The sequence below is a fragment of the Stegodyphus dumicola genome, chromosome 3 (genome assembly GCF_044657685.1).
Source record: "Stegodyphus dumicola isolate Sdum_Otavi_A_Nest chromosome 3, ASM4465768v1".
Taxonomy (NCBI): Eukaryota; Metazoa; Arthropoda; class Arachnida; order Araneae; family Eresidae; genus Stegodyphus; species Stegodyphus dumicola.
Window position 1 is genome coordinate 126503747 of NC_140770.1, and position 17252 is coordinate 126520998.

Below are 17252 nucleotides of genomic sequence, written 5' to 3' on the forward strand. Positions count from 1 at the left end.
TAAATGATAATCTTGATTTAAGCAATGCTGTCGAATTCGTTTCTCTATTTAAATGTAAATTTACAAGTGTCTAATATAATTTTTATTATTTAGTTACATACTACTTCTTAGTGCTACTGCTTCATTTCTTGTGCGTTCCCCCCCCCCTCGAAATGTTAATGAAATTCTGAAACACGGAATTTTTTTATGAAAGCAGTTCGTGTAAATCCAAGCCGCGAAAGTTTTGCGAATTTTGTGCTAATTTACTGTGTTAAAAATGCAAAATATCTAGTTTTCTATAAAATATCAACAAAAATTTGTTTAAAATCTGTTAAAAACTAATTTAAATTATTTATGAGAATCAATAAATGTCACTATGTGTTGTATTAAATTATAAACAGTTTTATAATCAGAGTGTTAAAGAAACACAAAATTAATTTAAGGCAAAAATTATACAGCAATTTAGGTACGAAAATATTTGAAATATTAATCATATACTTACGAGCTATCCATCTCTGTAAATCATTTTCTGATACATCACAACTTGGTCTTCTAAACAGTATTACGTTCTGCTTCTGAGCCAGTTCATGCTGCTGAGTACTTTTATTATTAAACTGCTGAATGTTGTTCTTATCTAAAAGACAAAATCATTTTTTACAAAATGGTAATTGAAAATTAGGTAAATAGCAATAACATCAAATAACATGTGAGGGACACATGAAAAATAACAAGACTAAAGTTATATACAGCGTCGAATAAAAACCGTTTCTTAGGAAAATGCCAATGTCTCAATCGGAAATTTTAATTTTAGTTACTTGAAAATGTGTCATTACGATTCTTTCCTAATTAGATTTTACAGTAGAGGCCTATATTATAGACATGTTTCTGTGACCCAGTCATTAGTTTAAAAGTGAATAAAATAGCAATTAGCGTAACTAATGCACTTCGGTGCATTTTAAACAGTTCTAAGCAATTTCCATCGTTTTTATTCACGAAAGATAGTTGAAAACTTTGCGTCAAAGATGTTTTTAATATTTCGTAGACTTTTATCATCTTTAAAACCGCCAATAATTAAATTTCGAATAGAACTTGCTTTTAATATCTAATATCTTGCCATGTTCACTTCAGATATGGAGCTGTTAATATATTATGCTAAACAAATAAAAATTCCCAATGTGTGTGTGTATTTTAATTATGGCAAAACACACGAGGGCTATCTGCCTAAGGGGAGGGATGCCTTCGTGGAGGACTTTCTAAAGGAAACTGGCTCGTATACACGTTACACATGGGGAAAACCAGGAAAACGCCCATGCAGCCAGCCCGTTCGCGGAATTCGAACCTCGGACCGAAAAAAATTCCCAAATGCATAAAATAATTCTTATGATGCATTTTTATTTAAAGCAAAAAATATAACAAGAAAGATCGTCTTCCAAAACATCTCAACAAAACTTTCAAGTGTCCGAATTGTTATGTGAGTTATTGATGAATACATTTGAAATAAATTATTTTATTGCAAAAAATATTTTGATGAATTCATTTTGTAACAAGCAAGTCTTAAAATAGAGAAAAATAATAAACATATGTTGTTTATGTTTCAAGATGCAAAATATATGAAAATAAATTTCTGAAATACAAGCGTCTAAAAACAAATGTGACCCACTGTATGTGAAAGGTGCTCTATGTAATGCAAGAGGTTTTGACCAGCACAAAAAATTTGCGACTGGTGAGAAATATTCATAAATGCTCCACGCTCCGGCAAGCCATTAATTGCTGTTACGGAGATGTTAATGCAATAGACATATCTGTTGGCTTAACTGATAATTTTAAGAGAAATTGGTTTAAGTATACTGCGCAAAATAAACAAATAAAATAAAATAAAAAATTACAATGAAAAAAAATATGAAAGGTTTCAGATTTTAAATTACGTCCTCCAAAGGGGTGTTTTTTTTAACGTTTTGTAAGTTACCTTTATTTATTAAATATCATGTTCTTCGCATTTAAACCATAAATTTAAGTTCAATAGCAATGTCGCAAAATAATTTTAAAATGTGCCTATCTTTAGAATTTCCGATACACAGTTCCTCGCGCTGGAGATAAAAAGGTTTTTTTTTTCCCCGTAGATTGTTGCCATTGCTCGCTTTCAAATTATTGAGTTTGTTACTTAAAAATTCGTTGAAGTTTTACAAAATATGAAATCGATAATAAAACAAATTTCAATTTGTTTATATTTGCAGTAGGATTACGTCATTCAAAATTTGATGGCTCTAGGTGCTGTTTTTTTATCACAATGCGAGAAATATATATATATTTATGCAGATTTTTCATTATTTAATTTCTTCAAATATAATGCAGGGCTCTAACATTTGGTGGCAACAGTTTGAAACGTGAAACGGACATTTATAGTGATTCAACGCAAAATCACAAAACGAAAACAATAGTCCTTCAGGGACAGAGCCTCTTTGGATGCCAGATTATGTAAAGTATGGTGCAAAATTTACGGAGAAATTCAAAAATTTTATTTTGGCGAAATTGTTTTCAGTTTGGCCAAGAATAATTCACTTGGCGAACTTCTGAATATATGGTAATCAATTTTACTTTCCCTTCCATTATGCCGAAGCGGAAAAAAAGGCACCTCGTTCCTACCTTTTTACATTGTGTATGAGCGGGAAGAAAATTACTGCGTTTCTACTTTCAAATAAGTTTAGCAGTGTTTAAACCACATCTGATGTTTTATCGCTTTCAACAAATATGCCAAATTTCAAAACGCGTCAGTGTATAAATTCACGTATATCTCCGGAAAATTTGAATAAAAAATTGTAAATTTTTGCTGGTCTGCTTAGAAATACGTCTACTTTAAGATGATGGTAAAACTTTTATGGCTTATAATTCAAATTTCTTTTGAAAAATTTATAAATATTATTTAAAAATACAAATTTTAAAAATCAATCACAAAAAATGGTTGAATTTTATTTGTAATGAACCTGAATTTCGAAATGTGAAAGTAAGAATCAAATAAGCTTAATAAAGAAAGAGGAATTAATCAATATATATACAAAACTCAATTAATACTGAGCTAAAATTTTGAGAGCTAATTTTTTAAAAACCACTCGTTCGATTTTTAGAAAACTTGGTAATTTGGCGTAATTTTAGTCGTAGAATTAAAATATGGCGAAAATTGGTATGTTATTTTAGAAAAGTCCGATTTTGTGTCAAAATATCGATATTAGAACAGTGTTATATATAAATCTAATACATATCCTAAATTGCACTTTCGAGACATGAACAATGCAAGTTGAATTTCATCAATCGGCCCAGTAGAACCGGAGATATAGAACTGCCCCTTTTTTACTTCCTTGTACGAAGTAAAAAGGAAGTATTGTAATCGCGAAAAGTTTCAGGTAGCATATTTCAATGAAAATATCCATTTTGACCGCTATCGAATGCAATTTAACGATGTTTTTGCGTAATATCTGTACGTAAGGACAGAATAAAATACTCTTTTCCACCTAAAAAAATTATAAAACTGCTTTACAATTAATTCTGAAGAGAATTTTTCGTGGCGTCTGTACGAACGTATGAACCTACGTGCGTACGTACGTCTCTCGCATAACTCAAAAACGAGTAGCCTCAGAACGTTGAAATTTTGTATATAGGGCTGCTATAACATGTGGATGTGCACCTCGTATTTTGCTTGCTATCGGCCGCACCAAACGTATATAAATATATTTATATATATATCCACTCTGTTACCCGGCTCAATGATCTCACTTTCTTTACTCTTATATGTTTGTAAATTGTACATTTTTTGCTATAAAAATGCTTGAATTATGTTATTTTTATCTTCCGGTTAAGGTTTTTATGCCTTTAGTAAATCTGTATGCAATATTTTTAGAATTATCAACAATTTTAAAGTTGTTTAAGTGCCGCTAAGCCTTTTTTTATGGCGGCCATTGATTGTTTACATTTGAAACAGCAGACTAGTGGATTTGTTGCCAATCTAGAGAAACTTAGCTTCGCAACAACAAAGACAACGCCTTCATTTATTATTGCCAATTAAATCATGCTTAATCCTTTCTGGAATTTTTTCGAGGAAATAAGTGTTTAAGATTTACTTCGTAATTTTTAATATAGATATTTTGAGTTTTTATGTATTTTTGCCTTCCGCGAAGTGAGAACTGAATTAATTGAATGAGAAATACTCAATTGTCTGTGAAAAACTGTTTCTTTTTTGTTTTGTTTGCTTAATTTCTTTATACATCATTCTAGCTTTATTATAGTATTTGAATAGAACATGTAGCAACGATTAGATAATTCTATTCTTTAAATGATATAAATTTTGTGCATTATGAGTTATAATATGAACGAAATATAATACTGTTAAGTGAATCTAGCGCCAGAGTGTCGCTATGATAAACAAATACTAGAGTGAATTTTAAATAATGCATTTATTCTATTGTGGTTTATGCGCTGTTGGCGAAGTAGATTTAATTCAATTCAATAAGTTTAAATGAAATGCAAGAAAAAATGCGTATAATTTAATATTCCGTACAAGGAAGTCATGTGGTGTACACATCAGTTTTTTTTTTAGCAGTGTACGTCGCTGCAAATGCTTGTGGTTTGATGGCTAAGTGGCAAACCGAAGAGACAAACCGAAGAGACATTTTGCCGCCTACTAATTATGATTAGTTAAAACTTGCCAGTTAGCATTTGCTCTTTATTTCCCATTTAGTGGAGTGAATATCTTCACTCCTTCTTCTGAAGGAAAGGATAGATTCTTCTCTAGCAAGCAAATAAGCAATTTCATTGCCTTTCATGCTAGTGTAAGATGAACCCACTAAGACCAACGTGAGAATAAGATTAAGAACTAAGAGCATGTCTAACCTCCTTGATCTTTATCTAATGATTTGGCATTTATATCTTTTCCGCAGTTTACGACTATGCTTTTAAGAATTATGTGGAACTCTTACTTTCGTTCATAATACAAACAGACACCTTTTCACATTCGAGAACAATGTCAAATGCCTCTTTTATTGCTGTAAATTTTGATTTGAATCCTGATCTGGATTGCTGAGGCTACGTTAATATCATTTTATGTAGTTTTGTTGAAACCACTCTTGTTCGTTTTGCCTATAACCAATCTGTATCAAATTTACTGTCATTAATACAGATTAAGAGACACCCTCCTTAGGCATATATAAGTATGCTTTAATAATCCAAAAATCCAGATCATCTACAGAAATGTTATGTAGCATGTTTCATCATAACTAAAAAATCAGTGTCCAAATGCACGCTGTATATGAAAATGTTAGTGATGCTTTTAAGAAGACGAATAAGCTAAAACAAAAGACAATTTTTATTAAAAGAATATCATATTAACAAAAGAGTTAGAAAATAATTTTGTTATTTGATTATTCATTAAACAGTTTTAATATAGATAACTTTACTTTCTCATCTTCCCTTTTCTAATCAATGTTAGACTATATGTCCACGAATAATTACCACTACATCTTTATATAAGAGATTAATTAAATAATGATCTTTAATAATAAGATACATAAATTTAATATCCTAGTAGGTACTTTATTTTTTACCATGATATTTTCTACGATAGTGTTTTAAAACTGCGATACATTTGAACTGCTCCATTTTGGACAACGATATTTTATACCACTATATTTTAGAACTGCAATGTTTTATCCCACGATGTTTTGCACTACGTTTTCGTCTTGCATTACTTTCTCCGCGACGTTTTCATCTACGATGTTTTCGGCGTATACCCATACCTCCTGTCTCACTGTTGAGGCAGGAGGTATGGGTATCCGCCTAATAATGATGTTATTTGCATAGATATAATTTCTAAATATCTATTAACTTAAAATTAAAACTAAACAGGCAAAAGAAAAATAAGAAAATATTACATCATAAATTGAGTAAATGAATTGTACTGCAAATTAAAAACTTTCTTTAATTAAAACTAAAAATGGAATGAAAATGATATTTTTTACATCATATAAATTAAATATAGCAATATAAATAACAAAATAGTCAAAAAAGCTGCAATTTTAGCTTCAGACCCTTACGTTGTCAAAATGAAGTAAAGCCTTCTTATGATAAAATACACTTTTTCCGGCCAGATTTCTTCTGTTTCTGTAAGCTTAATATAATCTGAGGCACTGAATTAATAATATAAACATAAATACACTGATCATGAAAATTAAAGGATGATGAGAAAAAATATGCTCCCGAAGTTAATGTTGTAATCACTACCTAATGTTGCAATTATTTACGCTAATTAAAATACAAATGAATACAAAATTACACTTTCGCGCATGCGTTAGCCCCGGAAATATGCAAATTCAGTGACTGACGACACTGTGATGCGCATGTTGGAATTCCAATCAGTAGTGTTGTTTTAAGTAAATGTGTTTTCTGAGAGTGATCAGTATTCAGTAGGTTATGGCTCATAGGTATCATTTACGTGAAGGTCAAAAGTGGCCAATAATTGGTCCCGACCGAGGTAAGTCAAACACAAATGAAGGTCAAAAATTGAACACATACGAGGGTAAGTTGAAAAATAAGTTTCCCTTGTCGACTGTGGTCAGAGTTGTGTATGAAAGTCAAAAAATAGAATGAGACATTAAAGATATGACATACCTTTATTTTTCCACATAGGTACCAAGTACATTCAGACATTTGTCATACCGCTTGATAAGCTTCAAAAAGCCCTCCAGGAAAAAATCAGGGCTTTGCATATGGAAGAAGCGTTGAACGGCTTGTTTCACTTCAGTATTGCTTCCAAAGCGCCATCCCCGAGATTTTTCTTCAAAGCCGGAAACAGATGGAAGTCGCTTGGTGCGAGATCAGGACTGTATGTATGGCGGATGGTGTAGGCGCTCCGAACCAAGAGTTGCAATATGGTTTTGCGTTGCCGTCGCCGAATGTAGTCTGGCATTGTCATCCAACAGCGGGACGCCAGATGTGAGAAGGCCAGGCCGCTTTTTCCGAATCGCGTTTTGAATTCGTGGTCAAAGGAGGAAGTGAGAGCGGTTATTCGCTATGAATGGGCATGTGGAGTATCAGGAACAGAAATTCATAACCGCCTCGTGGATGTCTATGGGCCAGGTGTGATGTCGAAGCAAATGGTGCGGAGATGGTGTCTCACATCCAGTGATGGACGTCAGCAAGTGGAGGACATACCGAGAGCTGGACGGACGCGCACGGCCACTACAGATGCAAATGTCAGGAAGGTGGATGACATGATTAGAGCGAACCGGCGTATCACCATCGATGAAGTAGCGGAAGAACTTGGAATCTCACATAAGCGAGCTCAAAACATCATCCACGACATTCTTCGATACAGAAAAGTGTCAGCACGATGGGTGCCCGACAATTGACCTCGACACACAAGGAACAACGCATGGGGGTCAGTCTGGAACATCTCGTGCGTTACCATGAAGATGGCAATGACTTTCTGTTTCGGATTGTGACGGGGGATGAAACATGGGTCCACCATTTCACGCCAGAATCGAAGGCCGCATCTATGGAGTGGAAACATCCGTCATCACCTGTCCGAAAGAAGTTCAAGACAACTCCCTGTGCAGGTAAAGTGCTCCTCACAGTTTTCTGGGACGCCCAAGGAGTTTTGTTGCTGGACTTTTTGGAGGTTGGAACCATCAATGCTACGCGCTACTGTGACACCCTGTCGAAATTGAAAGAGGCGATTCGGAAAAAGCGGCCTGGCCTTCTGCTGTTGGATGACAATGCCAGACCACATTCGGCGACGGCAACGCAAAACCATATTGCAACTCTTGATTGAAAGCGCCTACACCATCCGCCATACATACAGTCCTGATCTCGCACCAAGCGACTTCCATCTGTTTCCGGCTTTGAAGAAAAATCTCGGGGATGGCGCTTTGGAAGCAATACTGAAGTGAAACAAGCCGTTCAACGCTTCTTCCATATGCAAAGCCCTGATTTTTTCCTGGAGGGCTTTTTGAAGCTTATCAAGAGATATGACAAATGTCTCAATGTACTTGGTACCTATGTGGAAAAATAAAGGTATGTCATATCTTTAATGTCTCATTCTATTTTTTGACTTTCATACACAACTCTGACCACAGTCGACAAGGGAAACTTATTTTTCAACTTACCTACGTAAAATCTGAATATACCTCAATGTGTCATATTAAGAGTTTGAAGCCGCTTTTTAAGCCCTGGATCAGGTGATAGACAGCCAGGTCAAGTGCGAACGAGAGCAACAACTGCATCAGGAGACAGCTTTTTGTCGTTTTCGGCTCGAAGAAACCGCGAAGCGACTACAAGAGATTTGGCTTTAGACCTTCAGGCTGCCACAGAAACTCGAATTAGTCGTTCTGTTGCTGCACAAAGGCTAACAAGGTTAGCATGTATGCGAGAAAACTAATGGTTTGTGTCCCACTCACTCCAGTTTTTAGAGGGGTCCGTTTAAACTGGTGCCTTCGTCATGTTCGATGGAGCTATGACGACTGGAGCCATGTATTGTTTACTGACGAGTCCAGATATAGTCTGAACAGTGATTCTTTACGTGTTTTGATCTGTAGAGAGGAATGAACACGCAACTTGCCTTCCCTTGTCCGTGAAATACCCGGTTTCCGCGACCGCGGATTGAAGGTTTGGGGAGGAATCATGACAGATAGACGCACCGAGCTGCATATCTTACAAGGAGGTTCTGTAGTCGCTCGGAGATATGTGTACGATGTATTGAAATCCCAAGTTAGACAGTTAGGGGGCTATTTACTCAGAGGTTTTGCTAACGGATGGCAATGCTCTGCTTCATCGAGCATATGTGGCGTCAGGCGTCAGAATATTTGCAAACAGAATATATCATTCGAATGGATAGGCCACTTTACTCATCCGATTTGAATCCAGTTGATCATGAGTGGGATGCCGTAGGGTACCGAATTTCAGTCCGCCAGATTCCTTCCCAGACTCTCCAGGAACTGAAAAGTGCACTTTTAGAAGACTGACATGCAATTTCACACGATGTGCTCAACACTTTAGTGAAATCTTTGAAATCAAGATGTGATCTGTACATATCTGCCCGAGATGACCATACACCATATTAAAAAAATGTTTTTACAAGAGGTGACAAAGTCTTACCATCATTTTCCAGTTTTCATAAATTTGGTTTTAATTTCAGTATTTCGCAAATAATCAGTTGCCAAGCATTGAAATTTATGTTAGCAAATGCTCTTGTACAAATTTCTATTAATAATTTTTCATTAAGAAACAGTTACGTTTTATTTTTGTGTCATTATCCTTTAATTTTGATGACCAGTATACTTTCAGTACCCCTGAAAATTGAAAACCCTCCACTACAGAAGAAAGCTAACCCACGTAAGAAAACATATTGAATAATATCAGTCTTATACATGCGAAATGTATCTATATATATAGATACATTTCGCATGTATATGTTAATGTATATAATATATGCTATCAGTAAAGACATAAAGTAAAAAATTTAGAACTAACTTTTCACAAAGGAGCAGCTTAATGCGCGAAAATACTAGGCATGTTTATATTTTGTTTTTAAAAAATTGTTTTGTAATTAATTATATATACTGTTGACAGATTATCCATAATTAAACTTGAAATTTGCGAGCAGTCTGTAGCAAAACCTATGCAGCAGAATTGCATGACAATTGGGTAATGGCAGAATGAAATGATGGGAATTTTTTCAAGGAAAAAAAAACGAATAAGTTTCAAAAACCACCCCTAGATGACGTTGTGCAATGTAAACTATTGGCATATGCAATCGTAACCAGAGTAATTCTGTGCGCGCACAACAACCCTATAAAGATGCGAGAGGCGAATCGCAGTCACCAAACCGTTACACTCGTTTCCAAGTCAAGGAAGATGACGTTGGCTCTCCAGGTACGTGTTTTACTTGTGAAATTGTTTTACCAAAACGGAGACTCTGCTACCGAAGCTTTTCGGAAATTTCAGTCTTTGAAGTGGTTACGAAAAGATCTACTCACTGGTCAAGACTAACAAACATGATTAGGAAATTTGAAGCAACGGGAACATTGAGGATTCAGCCAGGAAGGGGACGAAAGTGTGTTGCACCACATGTAGTGCATGATGTAGCGACGCTAGTGGAGGAAGACAGATCGCAAACCATCTTCAGCCCTAGTGTTCGGCGTATTGCAGCATCTGTTGACCAACCTCGTTCCACAATTCATAAGCTTCTTCAAAAGGTCTTACGCTACTATCCCTATAAACTGCCGCTACTGCAGCAGCTCTTACCAGCTGATCTGGGTTGTAGACAAACTTGAGTTGCGGTTTCTTGCGAGAGTTGAGTTCCAGGATGAATAGCCATTGGAACATACTGTGGACCGACGAGGCCCAGTTTCATATGGAAGGTACGGTTAACAAGCATAATTGCCGTATTTAGGCTGCTACAAACCCATATCAATTCCTACAAATTCTATTACTCTCTTCGCGTGTAACGGTTTGGTGCGACTTTACTGCAACCTTCATTATAGGTCCCTTTTTTATCGAAGAGCACAGTGCCGCAGGGCCTGTGACATGCACCGTCACCGTTCAACGATAAACTTCATTATCAGAGCAATCCGTTATTCCGGCTCTTCAGACAAGGCGATGTGATACAACCACAGTGTTTATACGGGATGGCGCTCCTCCACAGATCGCCCGTTGTGTGAAACAAGTGCTTTGCCGCAATTTTGGCGACGACAGAATCATCAGCCGGAAATTTTCTGCAGCTTGGCCTCCTAGATCCCTCGACTTGAATCCTTGCGACTTTTGGCTGTGGCGATACCTCAAGGCCGTTATGCCATCAGATCTCTATCCGACCTTACAGAAAACATATAACGCCATGTGTGTCCCAGTTCATGCTACTTTCAACACTCGAACATGTGATTTTACGCTTCCAGATGGTAGCAGACAATGTTGGACATCATATCGAGCATGTTTTGTAAACTTTTGTAGAATATTTATATGTTCTCAATAAAGCTATACACCACCTAGGGATGGTTTTTGAAACTCACTTTTTTTTCCTGGATAAAATTCTCATCATTTCATTCTGCCATTACCAAATTTTTCACGCAATTCCGCTGTATAATTTTTGCTACAGACTGCTCGCAAAATTCAAGTTTAATTATGGACACCCTGCATATAACTTATTTGAGAAAATATTGTCTTAAGAGATTCATTGAGTGCTTGATATAAGTCTCAGTTAATTCTAGTATGAAGAAACCTGCAAGTATGGCTTCTCCAATAGTGCCTTTTCTTAAGCCACAGACCAGAATAGTAAATGAAGAAGCCATCACAAAGTTGCTATTAGCGATATAGACGTGCTCCTTTCGCATTAACTATCTTGTGTAATGATATAAAAAATTATAGTGATAAAGAAATGTGATTATGATCATGATGTTGATAAGATGATAAAGCAAGTGAATACGGCACCTGAACGTATTATCAATAATCAGAACCAAATCCTACCACACTGCAGCAATACTGATGGCAAGTAGCGTATATTAGGTGATGCTTTCTTCTTTCGACGTTTTCAGAATTCTGAGAGATGGTATGAAGATTTTTTATGCTGTATGTCTCTGTATATACTAAATTGTAAAATAAATTTAAAGGCAATTTAACTTTTATGGCGCGCGTGGAGGAATGCAAATTTCTACTTTGAAGAAGAAAGTATTTAAAAGCTGAGTTTTAGTGAGGAAGAAAAGAGAATTAGGCTGCAGCCGCCACTTCTGCTGTAGATACGTTTGCTTATCGCTGGTTCACATGGCTTAATTGCATTTACTTGCTGCCACTAGTTTCAAAGGGGGTTTCAGTAACGGAATCTCACTGATCCCTGTAGTTTAGTTCTATCACTTGTTAACATCTTCAAATTTTAGTTTCGTTATTTGATTTTCAGTTACCGCCCAAGCAGAGGTGAAGTTTGTTAGCATCGAGTTGACGCACTTTAAATTTTAAAGAGTTAATAAAGGGTACTTTAACCCTTCGTGTGGTGCAGCTACTAATATTCCAGTTTTACACACGGAAATATATCTACTATACAATTTCCTTATTGATAATACAATTCACACACAATAAAAGATTTAAAATACAGACTGTACAAGTTTTAGCTAACTGAGAATATAGTGTACGTTTCTGCTTAAAATATCCTTCAAGAGCTATTGATTTACAGTCAAAATAGCAATTGGAGTCAAAATAGCAAAGGCCTCATTGGACTTTGGCTAGATTTGGCAAATTGTGGTGAGAAAGATTCTGCTTGAAACGCTGATGTCGTTCCCTATCAGAGGTGTTTTTTTCCCTTGTCTTTGTTTCTTCATTTGAGAAAAATTAATGATTTTTAATAAAAACCTGTATATTGCGAAAAATAATTTGATTGTAAGATAATCATATTTTTTTTATAAAGAGAGGGACAAAATAAAGTTTTCTTAAAATAGAAATGTATGCTGCACCAGAGCTGCCACCGTATCATTCGTAGTTCACTGTGATGGTTCAATATCACCATGACAAAATATCGTTTGAAAGCCTAATGACGATTTCCGCAAATCTCAATTTGTTTCATTACTTTTTTCCAGCTTAAGTCTAAATCGTAAATATTATTTGTAAGGATCTGAACACTTGAGTTGATTTAATATTATAGGCGTTCTAATTTCTTAACAGTCAATGCCTAGTCAACAAGAGTAAGTATGCCTTTGTCTTCTTGTTTTGATAATATTTTAAAAGATGGCGTCCAGCTAAATGGTTTAAACTGCTGAGTAGTGGTAATTCAGCCTGGGCTCAAATTGCGTCGAACCGGTTCGTCGCGTGTTTGTTCTCGTGATTTTCCTCATGTGTAACATGAATAGGAGCCAGTTGCCCTTAACATGTTATTCACGAAGGCTTCTCTTGCCTCAGCCAGATAATTCTTGTGTGCTCAATGAAATACCAACAAAACCATTTAAAAACTATTTTTTAATCAATTTTGAAATTTATCGTAAATTTCTTGTAAATAAATAAAATAAAATAAATAAGTATCGTAAATAAATAAAGTGTAATTTAAATTAATTATTTTTATGAAATTTATGCATTTTATATAGTTTATGCTTCTTAGCTCAAGTGATTCAATGTTACTACTGTCTGAAAACCTCAAAATATTTTAAAAACTAGTGCTTTTCTTAATTTTTTTTCTTCCAATGGCAGATTGGGAACACATTAATCTATACAAGGCCGGATGTGGTGGTCTCTATTACGGAGGCACCTAATAGGTGGGCCACCATCGCCTTTCCTATGAAGGGGACGGATAGTTACAACCATGCCTTCTCCGGGATTCGAAGCCGAGCCCTTCAGCATCGCAGTCAGCTTCCCTGACCACTATACCTACTGGGCGGTGTCTTTTTCTTAAATTAATAAGTAATTTGGTTAGTCGAAAATTTGAGACACTAAACATTAAATGACCATCAGACTTCAAACATACAAAAATCCGTTACAATTTAAATTTTTCGTAAGGAGAAATCTAAAATGAGCATATTAGGGAAAACTAATTAAGTTAAATATGTACATATTGCTTTTACTTTGTATACAATGTTTCCTAAGTTTATTTTTCAGGTGTATTTATTTCTTATGATTAGTCATTATACCAAAAATAATCTAAGATTAAAAACGAAGTTAGAATCATTTGCATTTGTGTGTTAGACGGGCGCAAGACTGGAGATGCTAAATGAAATATACTGCTGAATATAATCCTTTCTATCGCCACAAGACTAATTTCAGGTAATTATCCTTATCCTGTAAACATAAAGAAATTATTTTGTCTTGTAAACGTTTCAGCAACTTGTTTCACAGGAGAATCATGTTTACACTTCAGTTCCAAACTTTCATAGTTAAATATTTTAACAAATAAATTTACTATGGAAAGTAATACTTGTTTATACTTTATATTAAGTTTATTTTTATTATTTAAATAATTTTGTTTTGCTAAAGTTACTAAGTTAACGAATTTTTGAATGTGTAAGCATTATCGATAAGCTTGTACGATAAGCTCAAGGCTGTACACCATACCTGGTGATTGCTCACTTGCGCCCAATCAACCCTCAAGTATCGAATAATTGAACCCTCGAATCAAGATATTTATTTAAAAAGTATTACCTTTGTTTTTCTCCTGGAAATTTTCTTTGCTTTTAATTTTCAAAGCCTGTGTTACAGTCAGTTCTGTCACATGACTCTTGTCTCCCAGTTTCGGATGAATTGATGGACCACGAATCTCAGTATCAATATTTTGAAAGCAATTAAGGCGAGTTATGGATTGTTGGCTTTCGATAGAAATAGATGAAAGGCCAGCCTTAACTTGGCTATTACTTCTAGGCAATGGCATCGGCTTCGTATTATATGAATTTTCATCATTGGTGTGAATTATTTTCGGGAAAATTTGAGGTCGTACTGCTGTCACGCTTTTTAAGACGGCCTGTCCATTAGGTTGGTTTTTGTTAGAAATAGCTGAAAAGCCAGTTATAATTTGACTATTCCTTCCAGGCAGTGGCATCGGCTTCATATTATATGAATTTTTTTCATTGGTGTGAATTGTTTTCGGAAAAATTTGACCTCTTACTGCTGTCACGCCTTTTAAGACGTTCTGCCTATTAGGAATTTCATTGCATTTCTGTATGTTTAAAGATGGTTTAGGTAATTTTAAAACAGCTGCATTCGAATATTTTCTTGATGCATCGATATATCTATGATTCGATGAACTTATCAGGGGCTGGTGAATTTTTCCATCTTTAGTTGAAATGCCAGTTTTAATATGAACGTTACCATGAGGCGATGGCATGAACTTCATTTTCTGTACATTTTGTTCATTGGTGTCAGTTAGTTTTGTGGAAAGTTCATGACATTGTAAATCTGTGATAGACTGTGTAAAACCATTTTGCCTTTCAGGCGTTTCTCTCGATATTTTTGCATGTGAAACAGGTTTTGATAATTTAAAAATCGCTGTGATAGAACTTTGTTTTGATGCAGGATAATCAACTTGTGCTTGACAAATACTCGTATTTAAAGGTTTTGTTGACTTTTGAGATGCTGGTGATTTTGAAGGACTTATTCTTGTTGATTTATTTTTCGTTGGTAAATCGTAACGCCTATAGGTGTTTCCAGTTCCTGCATTAAATAAATGATTGTAGAACTGACCATTTCTTTGATCTTCTAAATTTGCGTTAGTTATCTTTTCTGGTTTTTCAGATGTTATTGCAGAATATTTGTTATCTGTATATTTAACTGCAGTAGATTCATAATTTGAAACTCTAAAATTACATGGATTTGATTTTTGTGCCAGAAATTTTGCTGTTTCAGAATTTGGTGGCGGTGTACAAACTCTGTAAGCAGTCCCTGACGATGCTTTTGAGGAATAATGTGGAAGTTTAAGATTTTCAGGTTCTGATTTGATTGTCCTTATTGGTTCATATAGTGATACATTTTGTGGCCTACTGCCTACAATTGAAGATACTTCTGATATATGATCTTGAAATTTTATATTAACTGGTACTGTTTGATTAACAGAAGGTTTCCTTTCTGATGCTAACATCTCGTCGTAGGTACCGATGTTTTGTAAATATTCACTACCAAAGTGATTTGAATTATTAAAACGGTTTCCATCCGACTGTGTTATAGTTTCCTTATCGCGTATTCGTGAATGTATATAAAAGTAGGCGTTGACATTTTCTGCAGCCTCATTACTGTGTAAATATGTATGAGGATTAATGCGTTGAGGTGAACTATTTTTCTGTGTTGGAAAAGAATGAAACCTTTCTCTGCCTGAAGTAATTTCAGCTGTTTTTAATCTCTCATTTTTTTCAGGACATTGTTTTCCATTATTGCATGCCTCAATCACTTTTTCTGGTTTGAAAGGATTTGTATCTGGTGTAGTTTCTCCTTTTTCTTTTAATAGCGAATTCGTTTTTAGAATTTTTTCTTGCAATGTTTGTAGCTTCATTTTATTCCCTGCGATATTTTCCACTGCGTTATTCCATGCTTCAAAATCTCTTTTGTGAATCAGAATCATATCGTTTCCTAACAATGATGAAATATCATGGCGTTCCTGATTTTCAATTGGTAAATATTTTTGTTCTACTATATCGGCATAGTTTAGTTGCACTTTCAGCTTTTTGTTACATTCGTTTCTAACATAAGTCTGATCACATTGGTCTTTATCGGCGAATTTTTTTCCTACGTTAGTTTTCCCTTTTAAGTTTTCATCTGTTTTTAACTCCATATTTGATAAAGAAGAATATTTGCGTTTGGAACTTATATTTTCAACATACTTTTCTTCTTCTCGAATTGAAGCGTACTTGCTTAATTTGTTTAAATTATTCAAGTATATTGACTTCTTATTGTCAGTTTGTTGCCTATATATAGTATTCGATTTAGATGATACATTCAGATTGCTGCATTTTGTAGGGAAATGTCTGCTCGTATCTACGATAGATTTGCTAATATGTGGTTTTTCTCTTTTTTCAAGCTTTTTATTAACTGGAATAGTGACCACTTTTCTCATTTCAGTAAGTTTTACTGGTACAGGTTTAGGCAGCAAAGGTCTCAGATTATGCTGTAAATGGCTATAGGGTACAGATATTTGGAATGGGACTCCCAATTGGCTCCTTTGACGTAATTTCATTCTTGTTAAGATTTTGAAACCTGTAAAAACATGCGCTTATTAAAATCATTTTTAATGCTAATCACAAAATATTTGTTATAATTTGCAAAATACTCGTACACAACTAATCACCGGAAATGAAACACCAATAAAGACATGACTGGCAAAATTTTATTTTATTTTCGAGATGATTTATACAAGATATAAATGATTTAAATCATATTTCTTTAAGTACAGAAGAACACATTAAAACCATGGTCCATAATTTTTCGAACCTGACTCGGCAAGTTTTCCATTTTTAAACGTTTATTCTTGCTCTTTGTACTTTTTCCAGCCGTTTCTGTGTTTACTTTATTTCAAGTACTTCAACTACAGCAAACGAATTTGCTTTATTTGTAAAATCATGAAGAGTATCCCCTTATTAATAACTAAAATCTATCAGTAAGACTTCACTGAAACTTTATGTTATTAATTACGTATTCGAACTAATAATTTTGACACTCAGTTAATAAATGAGTATTTTTTATTAATTTAGTTTAGTTATAAGAGGAAAAATAAGAAGTCCAGTTGCAAAATGAAAATATTATAACCAGAACAGTAGTTATAGCTCTGTTAATTAGATCAC

General features: G+C 34.7%; 1 protein-coding gene across 1 annotated transcript in view; it reads right to left on the bottom strand.

Moving 5' to 3' along the window:
* Positions 1-17252, bottom strand: part of LOC118204459 (uncharacterized) — a 54199-nt gene that overhangs the window by 21201 nt on the left and 15746 nt on the right. The window contains exons 2-3 of the mRNA XM_035376777.2: positions 14131-16668; positions 482-613 (exon numbers count right to left, since the gene is read on the bottom strand). Of these exons, the coding sequence (XP_035232668.1) occupies positions 482-613; positions 14131-16668 (2670 nt within the window). The remainder of the gene's footprint in view (positions 1-481; positions 614-14130; positions 16669-17252) is intronic.